This window comes from Lactuca sativa, chromosome 9 (genome assembly GCF_002870075.4).
Source record: "Lactuca sativa cultivar Salinas chromosome 9, Lsat_Salinas_v11, whole genome shotgun sequence".
NCBI classification, from domain to species: Eukaryota; Viridiplantae; Streptophyta; class Magnoliopsida; order Asterales; family Asteraceae; genus Lactuca; species Lactuca sativa.
In genome coordinates, this window is record NC_056631.2 from 125,536,910 (window position 1) to 125,555,388 (window position 18,479).

Genomic DNA, 18,479 nt, shown 5'->3' on the forward strand with positions numbered 1-18,479 from the left:
TGTTATTGGACTCGACGAGTCAGGTCGCGTGGTCCCAAACCCTTCGAGTTGAGTCTCGAGTCAGCGAGTCGAGCCAGGACTCAGTGAGTTGATCAGGTCAGGATTCGGGAATCAGTAGACTCAGCGAGTCAGGGGCTGACTCAGCGAGTCAAGTCGCGATTAGAAGGACTTTGAGCATAAGAACTCGGCGAGTCAGTAGGTGGACTCGACGAGTAGGGTTGACCTGGGAGGTTGACTTTGACCAGGACTTTGACTTGGACCAGAGTTGACTTGGTTAGCTGTTGGGGGTCAGTTAGACTAAGTATTGCATTGTTATTGATAGCTCGGGGAGCCAGTAGAGCAGGAGTTCAGTGAGTGGTCGGGCAGCAGCTAGTGGAATCATCAGCAAGTTCAGCCAGTGCAGGTGAGTTTCCCTTTGTATGAATGGGTCTACGGCCACAATGTCGGCCCACGTAGTTATGAGTAGAAGACCCGGGGGTTAGCCCTAGGCACAATATGCTAGTATGATATTCGGACGAGGTCCAATGATAGAGGGCGAGGTCCCGTATCTCACCAATAGCAGAGTGTGGATGATGTTCCACATCTCAGTAGCAGCAGTCTAGGGGCGAGGCCCAAGTTAGGAAAGGAGTGAGGATGGGCTGGGCCCGTATCTCACTATCAGCAGGAATATGGACGAGGTTCCATGACTCATCAGTAGCAGGACACGGGCGGGGCCCAAAGATAGGCGAGGCCTTAGAGCAAGAGCTGTTAGTATATGTTTAGCTTATGTGATGTTATGTGATATGTTTATGTGCTATTATATGTTAGTGGGCGAGGCCCTGTGACAGGCAAGGCCTAAGTGAAACAGATCTGTATCCGAGCGGGGCTCGAAGCCAGGCGGGGCCTGGAGCAGCGGGGCCGTTGTATCAGGCGAGGCTCAGGATAGCAGGCGTGGCCCAGTATGTGTAGTATGTGGTTTTGCATGGTATGTGGTAAGGTGGGGAACTCACTAAGCTTCGTGCTTACGGTTTTCAGTTTTGTTTTCAGGTACTTCCGGTAGCGGAGGGAGGAGCTCGGGGTGATCGCATGGCACACACCATAGATTTGTCAGCCTGGGAATGTTTACTCTAATAATAAACATGTGTTTTGAAAACTTATACTCGGATTATGTTTTGGAATGATGTCTTTGCTTAAAGTAATGTTTTATTAAAAAGAAATTTTTGGTCTTAAATTTTGGGATGTTACAATAATTTTGTTATTTTTGGTTTAATATTCAATGATTACAGTCCTCCGAAGTCGGGATATCAAAACTGAAAATTTTCAACTTTTCAGCTATTTGTTTTTGTAATTTGTATTATGTGAAAATGTTAACACATGCATTCTCATTTGTTTAAAGTCGGATTGACATGCGGTTTTTTCCAGAGTGTATTTTAGAGTTTGTACATGATTTTAGACTATAATTATTTTAATTTTGGTTTCTTATTCAATGAGTTATAGTCCCCCAAAGTCGGGATATCAATATGAAAATTTTCAAAATTCAACCCACTAAGTAGTAAGTAATTACCAAAAAATTCCGGTTTTTCCGGTTCTAAACCTAGTTTATCTGGTTCCAACCTATCCACTTTGATGTTTCCGGGTTTTCCGATTCTAGACCCACTTTACCCGGTACAGTACCCGAAACCGAACCGGAACCGGTTCCTATATACCGGTCCGGTTTCCGGTTCTACAAAATCCCGTTAACCGGTTCCGGGTTTTCCGGGTCCCGGTCCATCCGGTCCGGGTTTGGACCCACTTTCTGTCACACCCCAAAACCACGAACGGCGGAAACGTTCAGGGGTAGAGGACGTCATGTACAGTATCACAACAGTGTAATATAATAAACAAGCAACAACATCATCCATTGCATTATAAGTAGAGTTTTAATACATGTGTGTTCTTTCATAATGTACGACAATAAAATGAATAATCAAAATAAGGCGAGTCTTGTCTGTGCTCAATCTTCTCCAGTAACATGGCCATCGCACCTGTCTAACTGATGACCTGAGAATACAAGTTATTTTGAAAGCGAGTATCAACTTTAAAGCTGGTGAATTCATAAGTATTGATGTGATATTGTCCTGTTTTGGAATGTTGTTAAGAATGTCGTATAAATCCTTAAATAGAACAGTTGATATAAGTATGAAATGTGGTCTTCTACCAAGACCCGAATGTTTTGTTATGACAAAGTAAAATGATAGGTTTTCCTTTCTATTGACTAGTACTAAGAGTACTTAGTCTAACTGTCACACCCCCGAACCAGGTGGCGGAAACGTTCGGGGGCTGTCGTGACTCAATTGAATACCATAACATTGAATATATATGAAACATAACAACATTCGTCACCATGCATTAATATAGTACAACCAGTAGAGTTTACATGAAATACATTGTTTAAACATTACATTCCCAAAAATAAATTGTTCGATTCATACATAAATAAACTGCAAGCCATCACTGAATATGATTTCCTTTGTTTCACTGGTTCCCTGAGAATACAAGTATTTTGAAAAACGTCAACATGTGAAATGTTGGTGAGTTCATAAGCAGTATTTGAAGAAAAACAATGTTTCGTATCGTTTGAAAACCACCAGAAAATCCGATATTTTCTGAAAAGAAAAGCTTTTGAAAACGTTTGTGAAGATCCATAGGTATGCTTGTTTGTTTCTATACTTGTAAAAATTGTTCATTGAAGTTGTATGCATTTCGAATCTGTATGTATTGAAAACCCTAGGAAAACCCGATGTTTTCCTAATTCCTTGAATTCCATGAAGTCACATTGAAACCATTGCATAGCGTGTAGTGTCAGTCCCAGGCGACGTTGGATTATTTTTGAGCATGATTATTTGCTACAAACACGCATTACACAAACGACCAGTTTATAGCTATACTAACGATCCCGTAGGCGTCGTCCGTACTAATCACGTTATCCAATCGCCCTGACTATGTGTAGTCCCACATCCGAAGAGAAAGAGGACACGAAGACCTCGATGACTCCATTAACCGGTTGGGGATAAAAATGTACGAGGGGTCCCAGACCCGCCTCGCATGAAATGTAGACTTTACTAGCAATACCAAAGGACCCTTGGGGACCAGTAGTATACAATCCATTGAAAGTCCTTTTACGTTGTGTTAGATCGGTAAAACCCAACACTTCGTAAGATAGAGGTCTTCGGGCCTTAAGATCAGGTCATTGGGCTAGCTAGGCCCAACAAACAAGATTTTACACTTTTGGGGCCCAAAGATGGTGCGTAGACGTCTGTGCACACTCGCATGTATATTGAATTCCCAAACGTTACTTGTATGAATCGTAGTGTCGTAGTGTCGTAGTGTCGTCGTGTTAGTAGTTTCGGATTTTATTTGTTCGAGACCGAACCAATTCGTTTAACAACGACTTTTGGTATTGTAGTGTATTGTATTTCGTTGATAGTCGCGGTGCCATTATTTGATCAAATTGCGTGTATTGAATTAGCCTTGAAAGTTTTCTATTTTCAACCCCTCATTGTTTGTAAAATTTACTTTTTCAACCCTTTAATTAAATACTTTCCGGTTTGGTCCTTAAATCAATTTTCTTGACATTTTAACACCAAAAATTATTGAAATTAATATTTTCCAGCATATTTTTCATAGAAAACAGTTTAGGTCCCTGAAAATGCAGTTTTCTCGGTTATAACCCTTCTTTTTCGCAACTTTGACAATTTTGGCCCAAATTGTAAAATTTTTGCAACTTTGGTCCTTTTTAAATCTAAAAAGCATTTTAAACCTTTGAAAAGGACTTGAAACACTTGTAGTCCACTGTTTTACAGAAAAACACAGTTTTGGCCCTCCAAAACAGAAAATCTCGCATAATGGGCCTCATTGGGCCGAAAATGTCATTTCTAGCCCATTAAGCTTGAAATTTATGTTTTTAATCCTCCAAATGAGTAAATTTCCATAAATTGTTTTATTGAAACTGTTTTAACACACCTCATCCATCAGAATTCGTGATATGTCAATTTGGGCCCTTAACTTTGTGTTTTTCACATTTTAGGTCCAAAAATTGTGTTTTTAGCCCAAAGAAATTGTTACTAAGCCATTTAGCTATTTTTCTAGAAACACTTTGTATGTAGAAATATATTTGATGCTAGAATCATTTAACATAAAGTATATCTCGGTTTTGAGGGGTTTTATGGCTAGATCCAACATTATAACACACAAAAGCACACATATAAGCATGGAAATCATACAAAGCATACAAAACACATATAGATCTACACTTTCACTTGTATTCCCCCCCCCCCCCCCCACAAAACTCATAAAAACAGAAAATAGGGGGTATGAAGCTCACCTTAGGATGTAGTTTCGGTTTTTGAAGAAAATATGGAAGAAAACTTGGTGATTTTTGGCCTTAGCACTCTTTCCTTGAAGATCTCGAGTTTGAGGTGCTTCTAGGATGTAAGATCACGATTTTTGCATGGATTAGGAAAAGATTTTGATAACAAAAAGAATCTAAGTCATAGATCCAAGCATAATCTTACCTTAGATGAAGAATTTGTGGAAATTTCCTCTTGAATGCTTCCTAAATTTCGAGATCTTTAAGTGGAGAGGGAGGAGTTTTCTTGAGTGTTCTTGAGAGAGTTTGTGGGATGTGTGTGTGTTTGAGATGGCCGAGAGTGAGGGAGAGAGGAAGAAGAAATGATATCTGAGGTGATGTTTGCATGGAGATATGAGTTTCTTGCATGGAAGTCCTTTGGTTAATAATGAGGTGGCATGAGAAAGTCAAACCCTCCTCTTGGGCTTGATTTGGGCCGAAAACATGGAAGGAAAAAGGAAATTTGGGCTTTTTGCTCCTAAGCCCAATATTTGAGTTAGTTTGGGTGAATTTTAACATAGAAGAATATAGCATGATTTTTCCATTTTTTTTTTGGAAAGGGAACTTCCCTAACGAGGGTTTCCGGGCCAGCTTACGCGCACCGACTAATCCCCCGCTGCAAACATGAGACTTTGTCTCATGCCTTGGAGTCACTGCAGGCGAACCTCCATGGCCACAAGGGCTGAGTAGTGCCAGGATTTGAACATGGGTCAATAGGTTATCCACCATATCTTCCACATGTCTTACCAAACATGAGATTTTTCCATTTTTGTTGGACTAGTTTAGGGTATTCATGGATCAAAGCTTTTAATTCATTTCATTCTAGGCCCAACATGGCCCAAAATGTTGAAATAAATTAGTGTAGGTCCAATTAGAGCCCAATTAGGGTTCTAAGCCCATGATAGTCTAATTGGAAGCTTATTGGTCCATTTGGATCCAATAAGGGAGTCCTAGTCCAAAATGGACTTAAACAAGGACTTCTAGGGTCTCCAATTGTTTGATGACTATTGGTAGTACTTGTATGATGTATTTGATTGAAGTTTTTGAAGTCATAATCATAGGTGTTACACATCTTCTTAAGTTTTTGATTCACATTAGCTTGAGTGTATAGATTACATGACACAAAATTTCCAGTTGTAACACTAACTCATCGTTTATGTGAATATATCACAAAATAAAGTAAAATAGGAAAATGATATGATAGTCTTCTACCAAGACCCTAATGTTCTGTAAGTAAAATGATAGTTTTTCCTTTCTATCGACTAGTACTAAGAGTACTTAGTCTAACTCATCGTTTATGTGAATATCCCACAAAATAAAGTAAAATAGGAAAATGATATGATAGTCTTCTACCAAGACCCTAATGTTCTGTTGTGACTAAGTAGCCTTCTACCAAGACCTGAATGTTCTGTTATGACTAAGTAGTCTTCTACCAAGACCCGAATGTTCTGTTATGACTAAGTAGTCTTCTACCAAGACCCGAATGTTTTGTTATGACTAAGTAGTCTTCTACCAAGACCCGAATGTTTTGTAAGTAATATGATAGCTTTTCCTTTCTATTGACTAGTACTAGAGTACTTAGTCTAACTCCTCGTTTATGTGAAAGTATCACAAAATAAAGTAAACAGGAAAAAGTATAATCATGTAAGTGTTAGCCGGAGGTACTAGTGCTAATCAATACATCGCGGTAAGCGAAATAAATAACCTAATGAACCTCCGAAGATGGTCCAATTGTCCTCTGTAGCAGCAGCAGGTTGGAGGAAGGGTTAGTCCTGTAAAGGTACTCCTAGTATAAGTAATAACCGTAGGCATCCGTAGATGTTCATCACCCACTATTGCTAACAGATGGGTTCCGGAATGGTTAGTCCCATCCATATATCCCGAGGTACTAGGGATAGGGGCCCATCTAGGTATCCCGAGGTACTAGGGATAGGGTCCTGTCTAGATATCCCGAGGTACTAGGGATATGCAGGAAGATTTACACAGAAGGTACTAATAAATCATCCTCGTAGTTCTAAGTACAAGTATCCAAGGTAAGTAAATACAGGATAATGCACCTATGTAGAAGTGTTCCTGTATGGTATTCATATAAGTGTGTTCATGTAACAGGTAAGTATTGTAAACATATTCATGTATCATGTAATCCTAAGTACGTGTACTCATGTATCATGTAAGGTATTGGTATAGATTCATGAATGAACTGACTCTTGTGTGATTCCTTGTAGTAGTAATAATGTTTTGTTTCTTCTAACTATCCCTATGATAATTAACTGGAAAGTAAGTGATTGCTCAAGTTGATTTATGCACCCTCGATACACCAGGGTGTGGGAAACTGACGAAGGATGAAAACTATAATCTCTAACATATAAATGAACATATGCGCCTAAGTATAGTTTGATTCAAGAAATTAAAATAATGGTTTTACAAGATATCTAGGAGTTTTGACCAATAATTAAGAATGACTTGATGTCATTTTAATAAACATTTCAAAACTAATACTTTTGTTATCAAGGTATTTTAAGATAGAAAACCACTTCATGTGTCACCTTTTGAAATATGTGAAATCTACTGAGTGAAAACACAGTTATAAAATACATAAGATTGATTTAATAACATACTGTTTTCTACTTGTATCCCCCCCCCCCCCCCATTAAAACATTTAAAATCATTTAAAACATTGATTAAGGGGTATGAACTCACCTGTAGTTGGTGATTTGGATGAACTGAACGGTATAGGATGGCCAGGTGTCAAGCGAGGACTTGTACACACACTACGATCCTAATGAACATATAATCACACATATATGCATTCAATTAGTCTTAAATCACTAATTGATAAAGTTAAGACATCCTAGACATAATAAACACTTTATATAATTGTTTTAAGCCCTAAGGATTGCATCTAAGCTATTGTGGGACAAGGTACTTGTGTTTAGGGTTCCAAAGGACCCCATATATGAGTTTACTCTCCATATAACATCACACATGGAGTTTACGGTTGTAAACTCTTGAGTTTACGGCCGTAAACTCCCAACCATGGGGGTATTGTGTGTTTTGAAGTTCCAAATGATTCCTAGAATTATTCCAACTTGGTGGTTAAATTCTTGGAAGGGTTGAAGGCCTAGAAACACTCCTTAGAGGAGTTTACGGCCCCAAGGCCATTTCCTTTGGAGTTTATGGCCGTAAACTCCCTTGGAATGGAGTTTTTGTTGCTTTCAAGTCTTTTGCATATGTAGGATAGGTTCTAGACTTTTACCTAAAGCATATGAAGGCATTAGGCACACTTTGGTGCCCTTCTTTCATGTTTACGGCCCAAGAACCATGTCTTGGCCGTAAACTCACTTTGGAAGGTGATTTTGATGTGTTTTGGTCCTTGGTTTAAGTGGGAACAATTCCTAGTAAATGTCCAATGCTTTAGGTGCCTTAAAAGCACCATTTTGTGCATGATTTTGGAGTTCACGGTCCAAGATCCTCTTGGGCCGTGAACTCCCATACATATGTGTTTCTTTGGTGTTTTTATGTCCCATATACACTTATAAACAAGCCTAAGGCAGTAGTATATCGCGGGGGAAGGGCTAGGCATTGTTTTCGGGAGCTTACCGCCCAAGAACACCTTGGGGAGTAAACTCCTAAATCTAGTGATTTAGCTATGTAATCTATGTTATGAACACATTTAAAGCTATATAACAATACTAGAGAGAGGTACTCACGATTTGGGATAAAAAGCCGAAGATCCGTGAGAGAGAAAATGGCTTTTCTCTACTTGGAATTGCGAATAATGAATGAATTTGGTTCAGAATTCTATTTATAGTCCTGAGATATTTTTGGCAGAAAATATTTTTATTCCTGAAATGATTTCTAATATTACAGAGTGTTGGAATAACAGTGTTGCACGAAACCCTAATGCAACCACTCTCTTGATATCTCCTTAAGTGTAAATCCTGAAAAACTGTCAAACTTATACTCGAAGTCTGCAATTTCACTAAAACTGTTCTATGCTCTATTGTCTTGATATGGTTTGTTCAAAATGGAAATTTCGGGTTGTCACACTTTCATCCCTAACACCGGCTATAGTGCCACCTGTCCCTACAGTTGTAACTAGGGGTGTTCAAAACCGAATATCCGAAAATTCGGATAGTTGATTTTTGATATCCGAATCCGTATCCGAAATTTCGGATACGGATTCGGATATCAAACCGGATATCCGAATTTCATTAATTTTAAATAAATATCCACATCTGAACATCGGATCTGTAAAATCACCGCAACTCTTAAAATTAATAATAGCAACTATCTTAAATCTTGCGACATAGATGGATATCGATAGCAACAAATAAATATATGTAGCACTTACTTAATAGCTTTTTATTATAAGCCAACGAACCAGGATTATAACAAACAAATATATAACGATTGTAAATGGAAAGGTTTGCAATAAAAGTTTGGAAAGAATGGTCATGAAAAAGTTGAAAATGGTGGGGAACATTAGTCCATTAAGCATGTCAATGTTTCTAATTTCTCATTTTAAAATATTAAAAAATAAAGAAAAATTATTTTTTTCGGATATCGGATATCCGAAATATCCGAAACTTTATAAATTCACTATCCGTATCCGAATCCGAAAAATCGGATATCCGAAAATTCGGATATCCGAAATTTCGGATAATTTCGGATCGGATTTTCGGATTTTTGGATCGGATATTTCGGATGCGGATATTTTTGAACATCCCTAGTTGTAACAAAAGCATGTAATTTGCCTGTTGTGTAACGGCCATAAAATTCCAACCAATTTTAAACTTTTCAAAACAAACCGATTTCATAAAGTTATTACAAAAATGTTTTCAATACAATTATTCAGAGTCTTCCCAGAATCACATCACAAAACATAATCATCAGGAGCGGTACGATCACGCCTTTGCCTTGCCATGGTCTCCTGAAGAACCTGAAAAAAACATTAAACCACAAATGTAAGCCCGAAAGCTTAGTGATATATCCCCAAAATACCAACCACATATACCATACATGCATAACATGCCATATCATAACAGAACACAGAACAACTATGCACTTCGGGTCTACTGGGTGACTGGTCCGCCACACCGGCCTTCAGTCCACCTGGTCCACCCTCGGAGTCTAACCACATACATCGAGTCTACAGTGTGATTGGTCTGCCCGCACCGGACCTTCAATCCACCTGGTCCACTCCCTGAGTCTACAGTATGACTGGTCCGCCCGCACTGGGCCTTCAGTCGGCCTGGTCCACTCTCCGAGCCTCGGCACGTCTGGTCCGCCCTCTTGGGGCCTACAGCCTATCCGGACCGCTCGCTGGGCCTTCGGGATAACCGGTCCGCCTTGGGTATGTTGGCCTACAACACAAAGCAGGACCCGCCTCAACCCAACCTCAGTCCAACAACCATGAGCACATAAACATTCAAACATATAACAATTCGCATCCAATCAAACCGATCTAGCAGATCACATAGCATAACATCATCCTAACCAGGATACCGACCTAACCGGTCACTAGCATAGCATCATCCTATATACCAGGATTCCGACCTTAACCAGGTCTCTAACATACACCATCCTAACTACCAGGATGCAACACAACAAAGCAATAACATAACAACGATACCCGGATCCCAATCCGATAAAGGGTCGGCCTTGGTGCCGTAGACCCTGTCAATATAGTGAGGATAACTCACCTCGCAACTGCCGACTAAACAGATAAACCCAAGCTGCTCCGACCACTGATACGATCTCCAACACTGGCCAACACCAAAACACTGAACTTAAAACAAAAGCCAACAATTACCAAAATTCCCCTGGAAATCAACTGGTCAACCCTTGGTCAAATTCAAAGTCAACTCCTGACTGACTCTACTCGCCGAGTCCCCATGCACATAACTTCCCCAATCCGCGACTCAACTCGCCGAGTCACCCCGAGACTCGCCGAGTCCAACAACTCTGAGTCCTTTCACACTCGACTCACTGAGTCATCCCTTGACTCACCGATTCACAGCTCAACCAGAAGAAAGGTTAGGACCTCACGACCAGACTCGCCGAGTCCAAGAACAGACTCGCCGAGTCCAAGGCTATCTGCAACCAACTCGCCGAGTTGTTCTTCCAACTCGCCGAGTTCCTGCCCATATTCATCCAACTCGCCGAGTTGTTCTTCCAACTCGTCGAGCTCCAGCCTATCTTCAAGCAACTCGCCGAGTACACCCTTGTGACTCGCCGAGTACCCCTAGATCTGAAACCATACAGAGGCTTTCCAAGCCATGCAGAAGCTCTAAACCATAGATCTACCCTTCTACAAGCCATCCATCATGTAAAGTGGCAAACTTTACGTGGATCCAAAGAGATCTAGACATTTTACACTCTAGGGCTAGGGTTTAGGACAAAAGAACTCCACCAACAACTCTTGAGCATAGACTTTATGGCTTTCTAGATCATTAGCAACCTAGATCTGAGGTAGCAACCTCAGATCTTACACCAAACTTGAGGTGGACGTCATTTATGCCCCAAAATCTCCACAAAAGATAGATCTAGATGCACAAAAGCTCAAACAGAAGATTATTACCTCAAATGAAGGCTCCCACTGATGAATGAACCAATTCTTTGCAAAGCCCCTTGCTCCAATCTTCTTGCTCTTCAAATTCCTTCCAAGATTACCCCCTCCAAAGCTCTAATCTCTCACCAAGGAAAGCTCACATGAATTTAGGGTTTCTGGAACTCAAAGGGATGGTAAAGAGGCTGGGGAAGAAGTGTTATGTTCTTTATATAGGCTCAACCCCCGGAATTAGGGTTTCTCCACTTAGCACCAACTCGCCGAGTCCACCTTCACACTTACACTTTTAGCCCTTCAACTCTACTTCTGATATTTCGGGATGTTACATCTTGTCTCATCTAGTTCCTTCATAATGAGTCGAGCTCTGTAGTTTGCAGGGTTCTCAAATTGATATGTGAAGAAGACATTTTAGAAGCCCTAAAATTGATAGAGAAGATTGAGTTAACCTCTTCAATTTTGCTTGAAATGTAACCCATCAATTTCATGATGTTTAAAGACGACGACTCTTCCTAGAACCCCTGAATTTGCTCAGCTCCGTCACAACCTAAATCTGGAAATTTGGAAAAATATTGGGTTTGAAGACGACATATCGTGATGTTGAACAGGCATCTGATCTATGTTCGTTGCTTCAAATCTGCAACCGATAGTTCTTATACCTCTTCCCTTCAACCTCTTCTCTTGTGTGCATCACTCCTCTTGTATGAGTTACCGTGTTGTGCTTTAAATCATTTTTCAAATCCCATGTTGGTGAACGATGCTGATGATCGGTGGTAGGCGTACGATGTTGGGATCTGGTAGTAGGAGATGGTTGTTGGTGGAGTTTGAATTCCACATACATGTATTGAAGAACATCTAAATCGTGAATAAATCCATATGATGTAATCAGATGAGAATGTGATATAGCACAAATATTTCTTGAATCAAAGAGATTGAGAAATCGATGTATTGAATAGATAAGTTGTGATTCAGAGGAAAAGAAAAAAAAAATCACAGATAAAGGAGAACTTAGGATGGGGACGATTGAATGGTTATTTGGCATTGAACGTGAATGTGTCTTAAATTTTATATACGTGACATCTGATTTGATATGGTTACTGGTTAAAACAGGTCTTGGGTCCTTAATAAACAGGTTAATATGAATTTTATGCCCTTTAAATGCAAGAAAAAAACATAAAAGACCATTTAAAACAAAATCATAGTTCAGTGACATTTACCTTTATTATTTTATACCCTTGTTATTTTATAGAAACCATACAATTATGATCAGAAGTACCTGAATAATATACACTCCTAAGTATGAACATCAACTTATCCTCCCTAATCTTCAACCAAAAAACTTGTGACCAGAAAACGTTCACTCGACCTGTTCGCCAATCAAATCAAGGCCAACAAGAAAAAACGCGATCCCTTGAAAAAGCAAGAAGTAAAAATGGATTCCCTGAGCCGCCAAGAGACTCCGAGCTGCCGCCGTCAGGAGAAGAAACGCCAGCATCAACTCCTTGGTATAAACCCTATTATGTTTCCTCTTTCTGTACGCCTTCATCTCTTCCTCTTTCATCTTCTTCTGCAACTCCTCCAGATCCGGTTCGGAAATACCTCCTCTAGGGTTTACTTTCCGATCTTTCTCGATTAACGAAATCAGATCTCCCTCCGACGATCGGCCGGATTTCTTGGTGACGACCCATTCGTAGGCGCTTCCGAGTTGGAAAAGACCAGAAATCATGGCGTTGAATTTGGTTACAGACATCGTGTTTTCGAAGAGGAGGTAAGGGACGATGAAGGGGAAGGATTTGGGGGCGGGGAGGATGTTGAGAAAAGACATGGTGACGGGGACATAACAGATGATTAATGATGGAAGGGTGGCTTCAGGTATGAACATCGTCATTGGGAGAACGATGCAGAAGAGAGTGAAAGAGTAAAAGGGGAGAATGAGTTTTCTTAAGAGGAAGAAGAGAAATATTAGGTTTGTTTTCTTCCAAATGCTAATCTGCATAACACCAGATTGAAATTCAATCATTCACCATTTTCATTTTGAAGGTTACACTAAAAAAAAAATAGATAGATAGATACCTTTGATTTTATGATATCTGGTAAGCAAAGCCTAAATAACTGCATAGGTCCAGAATGCCATCTATGCTGTTGCTTCCTGTATGCTTCATATGATTCGGGTAACTCACATTGGCACTGAAAAAAAATCAACTAATATAACTTTTAAAATATATATATATATATATATATATATATATATATATATATATATATATATATATATATATATATATATATATATATATATATATATATAAACCACACAAGTATTAACTTTGCTCTATCTATGTGGTTATTTTCAATGAAGAATATGAGGAGGGTATTCACGTCTTTTCAGGTAGGACCAAAAAACTGCAAATTTTGCATGTCAAACAAACAGAGTATAACATGTAAGAAATATGGTTGCTACCTAAAGGAGAATAAATAAGCATTATGGAAAAATATAACAAGTACCACGGAAAGAAAGATATTGGTGATGAAACATAAAAGTTTGATAAATTGCATAATTTGGCTGATGCAAGTTTGACCTTCAAAGTCAAACTTGTTCAAAGAAAGCATATTATACCTGGACATCATTGAGAAATATCATTTTCCATCCATGAAGATGAGCTCTAACGGCGATGTCCATATCCTCAACGGTGGTCCTCTCCAACCACCCACCGGAATCCTCCAACGCCTTAATCCGCCACACACCCGCCGTCCCATTAAATCCAAAAAAGTTCAAGAAAAATCCATTTACTTGTTGCTCAACTTCAAAATGGAATGTTAAATTTATATATTGTAACCTTGTTAGTAGATTCTCATCCTTGTTCACAAACGACCAACGAGCTTGTACCAATCCCAATTCCTCATTATCCTAAAATTTTTAATCAAAATATTCAAATAATTACAAAGTTAAAGCCAAGAAATAGTAGTTGATTTTCATTTATTTTTGTGTTATAGCATCCTACTTTAACTTCTTTTTGTTCCATCATTGTACTTTCCGTTTTTTTTTTCTTATTAATGCATAGTATAATGTAATCCCAATTTCTTTTTTCTAATTAAGATATTGTACTTCGAAAGTCATACCCCATTATAGCATCATACTTGCAATATTTTTCTTGTTAGGATATTATACTTTAAAAACTTTATACAATGTGTTGTTTTTTTCATATTTGGATGACGTGGGTTGCATGTAATAAATAGCAATGCTTTCTTTTATTTGTTTGTTATTGAACCCTACTTTTTTTTTTCTTATAATAACGTTGCACTTTAAAAAATCTACCCAATAACAGCTAAGCTATCCAAATAAAAAATCATATTTACTGCTATAACTCTTAGTAGATTTTTAAAAGTACAAATTACTAATAAGAAAAATAAAATAAAAGAAAAGTGCAGTGTTATAATTACATAGATTTTGAAAATACAATGACTTAAGTGAAAAAAAAAAAAAAACTAAATGTACAATGCCCTGAAAGAAAGATTTGAAAGTATGATGGTATAATAAAAAAACAAATGAAGTGTGTCCTTATTTCTTGCATTTAGCCCTAGATGACATTGCTATAATTAGGTTTGATTTTTCAAAGTACACTGCCATAATAGAAACAAATGGAAATATAATAATAAGAAAAACAAAGCGATGAAAGTATGTTACTATTTCTTGCATTTAACCCATTACAAATACTTTAAAACACATGAACATAATCTATTACCTTAAAATGAGAAACTGTTCTTGTTAGAAAATCAGGGGAGGGTTGGAAATCGGCATCAAAGATGGCAACAAATTCATAATCTCTAGCATAACTACAATTCATAGCAGATTTAAGATTGCCGGCTTTATATCCATCTCTAATCACTCTGTGCCTATAAACAATATTTGCACCATCTCTTTTCCATTTATGAACCTCATCTTTGATCAACAATTGGGCTGTTGGATCATCCGAATCATCCAAAACTTGAATTAAGATCTTGGATTTTGGCCAATTTAAATTACAAACAGCTCCAATTGATTGTTGATACACCTAAACATATGTTCATCAATTTACAAAAGATACGTTATCAAGATCTAACGAAAGAAATAATGACATACTTGCAATTGTTTGTGTATTGCATTGTAGCATCACATTTTCATTTCCTTTTTACATTAGTGTTGTAGCTTACAACTAAGTTACACAAACAAAAGTAAAGTACCATATGTGTAATGAAATTGTTTAAGGTTTGGGTCAAATGTTATAAATAGCTTCTATTCTTTTTTTCACAAGGAAAGTTACCTCTTTTTCATTACACATGGGGATCTGGACAAGAACCATCGGGAAAAACCCATCACCCTCACCAGATTCAAGATCTGTTAGGGTTTGTTTAGCGACAGGTTTCATCTTCATGACCCGAATCAGAAAACAACCCAAACAGAGCACAAATCTGTCCAAACTCTGAACCAGAAACATATAGACACAAGAATTTGCCAAAATCTGTAGTGGTGGAGCTAGAAATTCGACACGTATCAAAACCCATTTTGAATAAATCGAATCGAAAAAACCCTTAAATGCAAATGGATTTGTCAATGTATATAAATACTGTAAATGGAGATCTGGAGGTCCAAACTGCCACCCTTTATAATAAGCAGCTATCTCGAACGCTAGTAATAAAATAGATAACAAAAGACACGCCTTAATGCAAGTATAAAAACGTGTGGATGTTCTAACGGGGATTCCGGTGTCGTTTTCTGTATCTGTCCGACCGGATGTTACACGGCGGCGAACGGCGTAAGTAAGGGAGAATGTGGTGGAGGCGATAGAGGTAATGCAGCCGGCGGCACGATGGGCTTTGAGGAGTAGCACCCATGTCAGCTGCCTGGCGTTTTTGTTGTGGGCACGTCTTTTGTTGGACAAAACGGCGTCGTTTAGGAAATCTTCCTTCGATGGAACTTTCAGCTCCACCATTGACCAGTTGTTTGGGTTTTCCATTTTCACCACCACCGGAGTCACCCGGTGGGCTTTTTTCATCAACCAATTCGGTGCCATTTTTGAAGAAAAAATTGTTGGTCTTTTAGGTTTTAGGCCGCAGATGGCAACGGGCACATTGTTTGAAGATTTAGGTTTTAGGCCGTAGTGTGGGTTTCTTCTTCGTAATTTTATCTTTTTTTTTATTCAATTTACAAGATACCGCTACACCACTTTGCAATCGCTCACTCTAAATATAAACCTTGATCGACAATGGTGGTTGTGGTTACGATCATTGCCGTAAAAAAGATGAAGACTCGGAAAATATGGGGCTTTCATTCCAAAAGAAACGGATTATATGGATGCAACTCCATTGTCTTGTTCTTTGATTTTTTGGAAAAGAAGAATTTACCCACAACATTTCGAAAACAGAATAGAACAAGAACAAGAAAATTTTGGGCAGGATGGATGAAGACGAATATGAACGGAACGACGAAACACAAACACACGCGCTTCCAAATCCTATGCCACAACTTTTTATTAAAGACAAATTTTCATAAATGGCCCATATAATTCTTTTTAATATCAAATGTAGTCCTTAATTTAATTTTGGTCGCTATTATAAGGTCCTTTATGGTTTCAATTTGTTTCGATCCGTGATCTATATGAAATTACTTCGTTACCCATTTTAATTTTATTTACCTTTTTTTTTGTTTATTTCGAACTAGTATATAATCCGTGGGAACCATGGTGACCAAATTAATTAAACTTTCATGTGAAAACTCAAAATTATTATTCAGTTATTTTAAATAAATTATTAATTAAAAGAAATTTTTTAGTTATATAAAATTATAATCATTAATTTGAATAAATATATGAAATTATATCATCTTATAATTTTTATTAATTTTATTTTAAATTTTATTTGAATATTATTTACTTAATTTAATTAAAGTGAGAAATTTGAAATTTGAAATTTGAAATTGAAAATCAATACGTTGACAAATGACATTTATTAATTATGAGGTTTAATAGGATGTCACTTCACAAAAACAAGAATAAAATATGTATTAATTAAGAGGCCTAATATGATGACATATGTCAAAAGGAGATTAAAACTATTCTTTTATTAAAATAGGACAATTCTTTTATTAAAATAGAGAGATTTTAAAAATAAAAGAAAATTAAAACTCACTCTTACCTCACGTTTTCTTCTTCGTTTATTTCTTGTTTACAGCTTCTCTTTTTCTCTCTCAAACACACACACACAACACAACAAAAAGAAGAAATTGATGACTCCTCTGTTCTTAATCGTTAATCTTATAACCAAACTTGAGACTAAAGATCTACGAATCATAAATCATAAAACATAAAGCACCAATCCACCTACCCAATCCCTTTCACAAATCCATGATAAGCTTGAAAACATGAAACCAAAAAGAAGACAAGGTAGATGCAAAATCAAAAATCATTTCACCCAAATGCAAAGTGCACATCAGTAAATCATTAATGTCAATCGGAAATCGAAAAGAAGATGAACCAGATACGAGATTGAAAGTCGATGACGAAAAGAAGGTGAAACAGATGCAAAATAAAAATAAAAACAAATCAATAGATACCGTGGGAGATTAAGGTTTATAAATTCATATTAAACCTAAAAACACAAAACTAAAAAGAAGATCAACCAAGTAAAATTAAAACCGATCCACTCAAATGCAAATTGAAAATCAGTAAATCAATAACTTCGCATGGTTATATATATATATATATATATATATATAGTTTATAACCTGTGGGAACCACAATTATAAAATTAATTCGACTTTTGTAGTAAAAAAAATCAAAATTATTAATCATTTATTTTAAATAAATTACTAATTAAGAGATATTTTTAGAGTAAATTACACGAATGGTCCCTATGGTTTAGGGTAATTTGCGCGTTTAGTCCCTAACTTATTTTTTTAACTCGGAAGGTCCCTACTATTTGTTTTTGTTACACGCTTGGTCCTTCTCTTACCTAAAAAAACTATTTTGCCCTTGATTTTTTAAAATTTTTAAATAAACACACCCCAACCCCAACCCCCTTCACCGTACCTTACTTATCCCATAATTTTTTCCTATTTAAATAATATTCTTTTTAGGTAAGAGAGGGACCAATCGCATAACAAAAACAAACAGTAAGGACCAAGCGCGTAACAAAAACAAACAGTAGGGACCAAGCGTGCAACAAAAACAAACAGTAGGGACTTTCCGAGTTAAAAAAATAAGTTAGGGACGAAGCGCGCAAATTACCTCAAACCATAGGGACCATTCGTGTAATTTACTCATATTTTTATTAGTTATGTAAAATTATAATGGTTAATTCAAAAAAATATGTAAAATTAATTTTTATTATATATTAGACATTTTTTATTTGTGAATTAATGAAAACAATAATATAAAATTTAAAATAGAGAATAAATTTATTGACAAATAGCATCACATCAATGAGGAGGTCTAATAAATTTTCAATGGAAAACTAATAGATTGATAAGTGGCAACACATTAATTAAGAGATCTAATATGGTGACATATG

General features: G+C 37.3%; 1 protein-coding gene across 1 annotated transcript; it reads right to left on the reverse strand.

Annotated features, from left to right (window-relative positions):
* Positions 1-12,118: 12,118 nt before the first annotated feature.
* LOC111903850 (probable xyloglucan glycosyltransferase 12) lies at positions 12,119-16,395 on the reverse strand. The gene is made up of 5 exons (XM_023899593.3): positions 15,236-16,395; positions 14,678-14,986; positions 13,552-13,842; positions 13,008-13,121; positions 12,119-12,924 (listed from the first exon to the last, which is right to left on the reverse strand). Exons 1-5 carry the CDS (start codon positions 15,983-15,985, stop codon positions 12,292-12,294), a joined length of 2,097 nt encoding a protein of 698 aa, XP_023755361.1. The 5' UTR covers positions 15,986-16,395; the 3' UTR covers positions 12,119-12,291.
* Between the last annotated feature and the right edge of the window lie 2,084 nt (positions 16,396-18,479).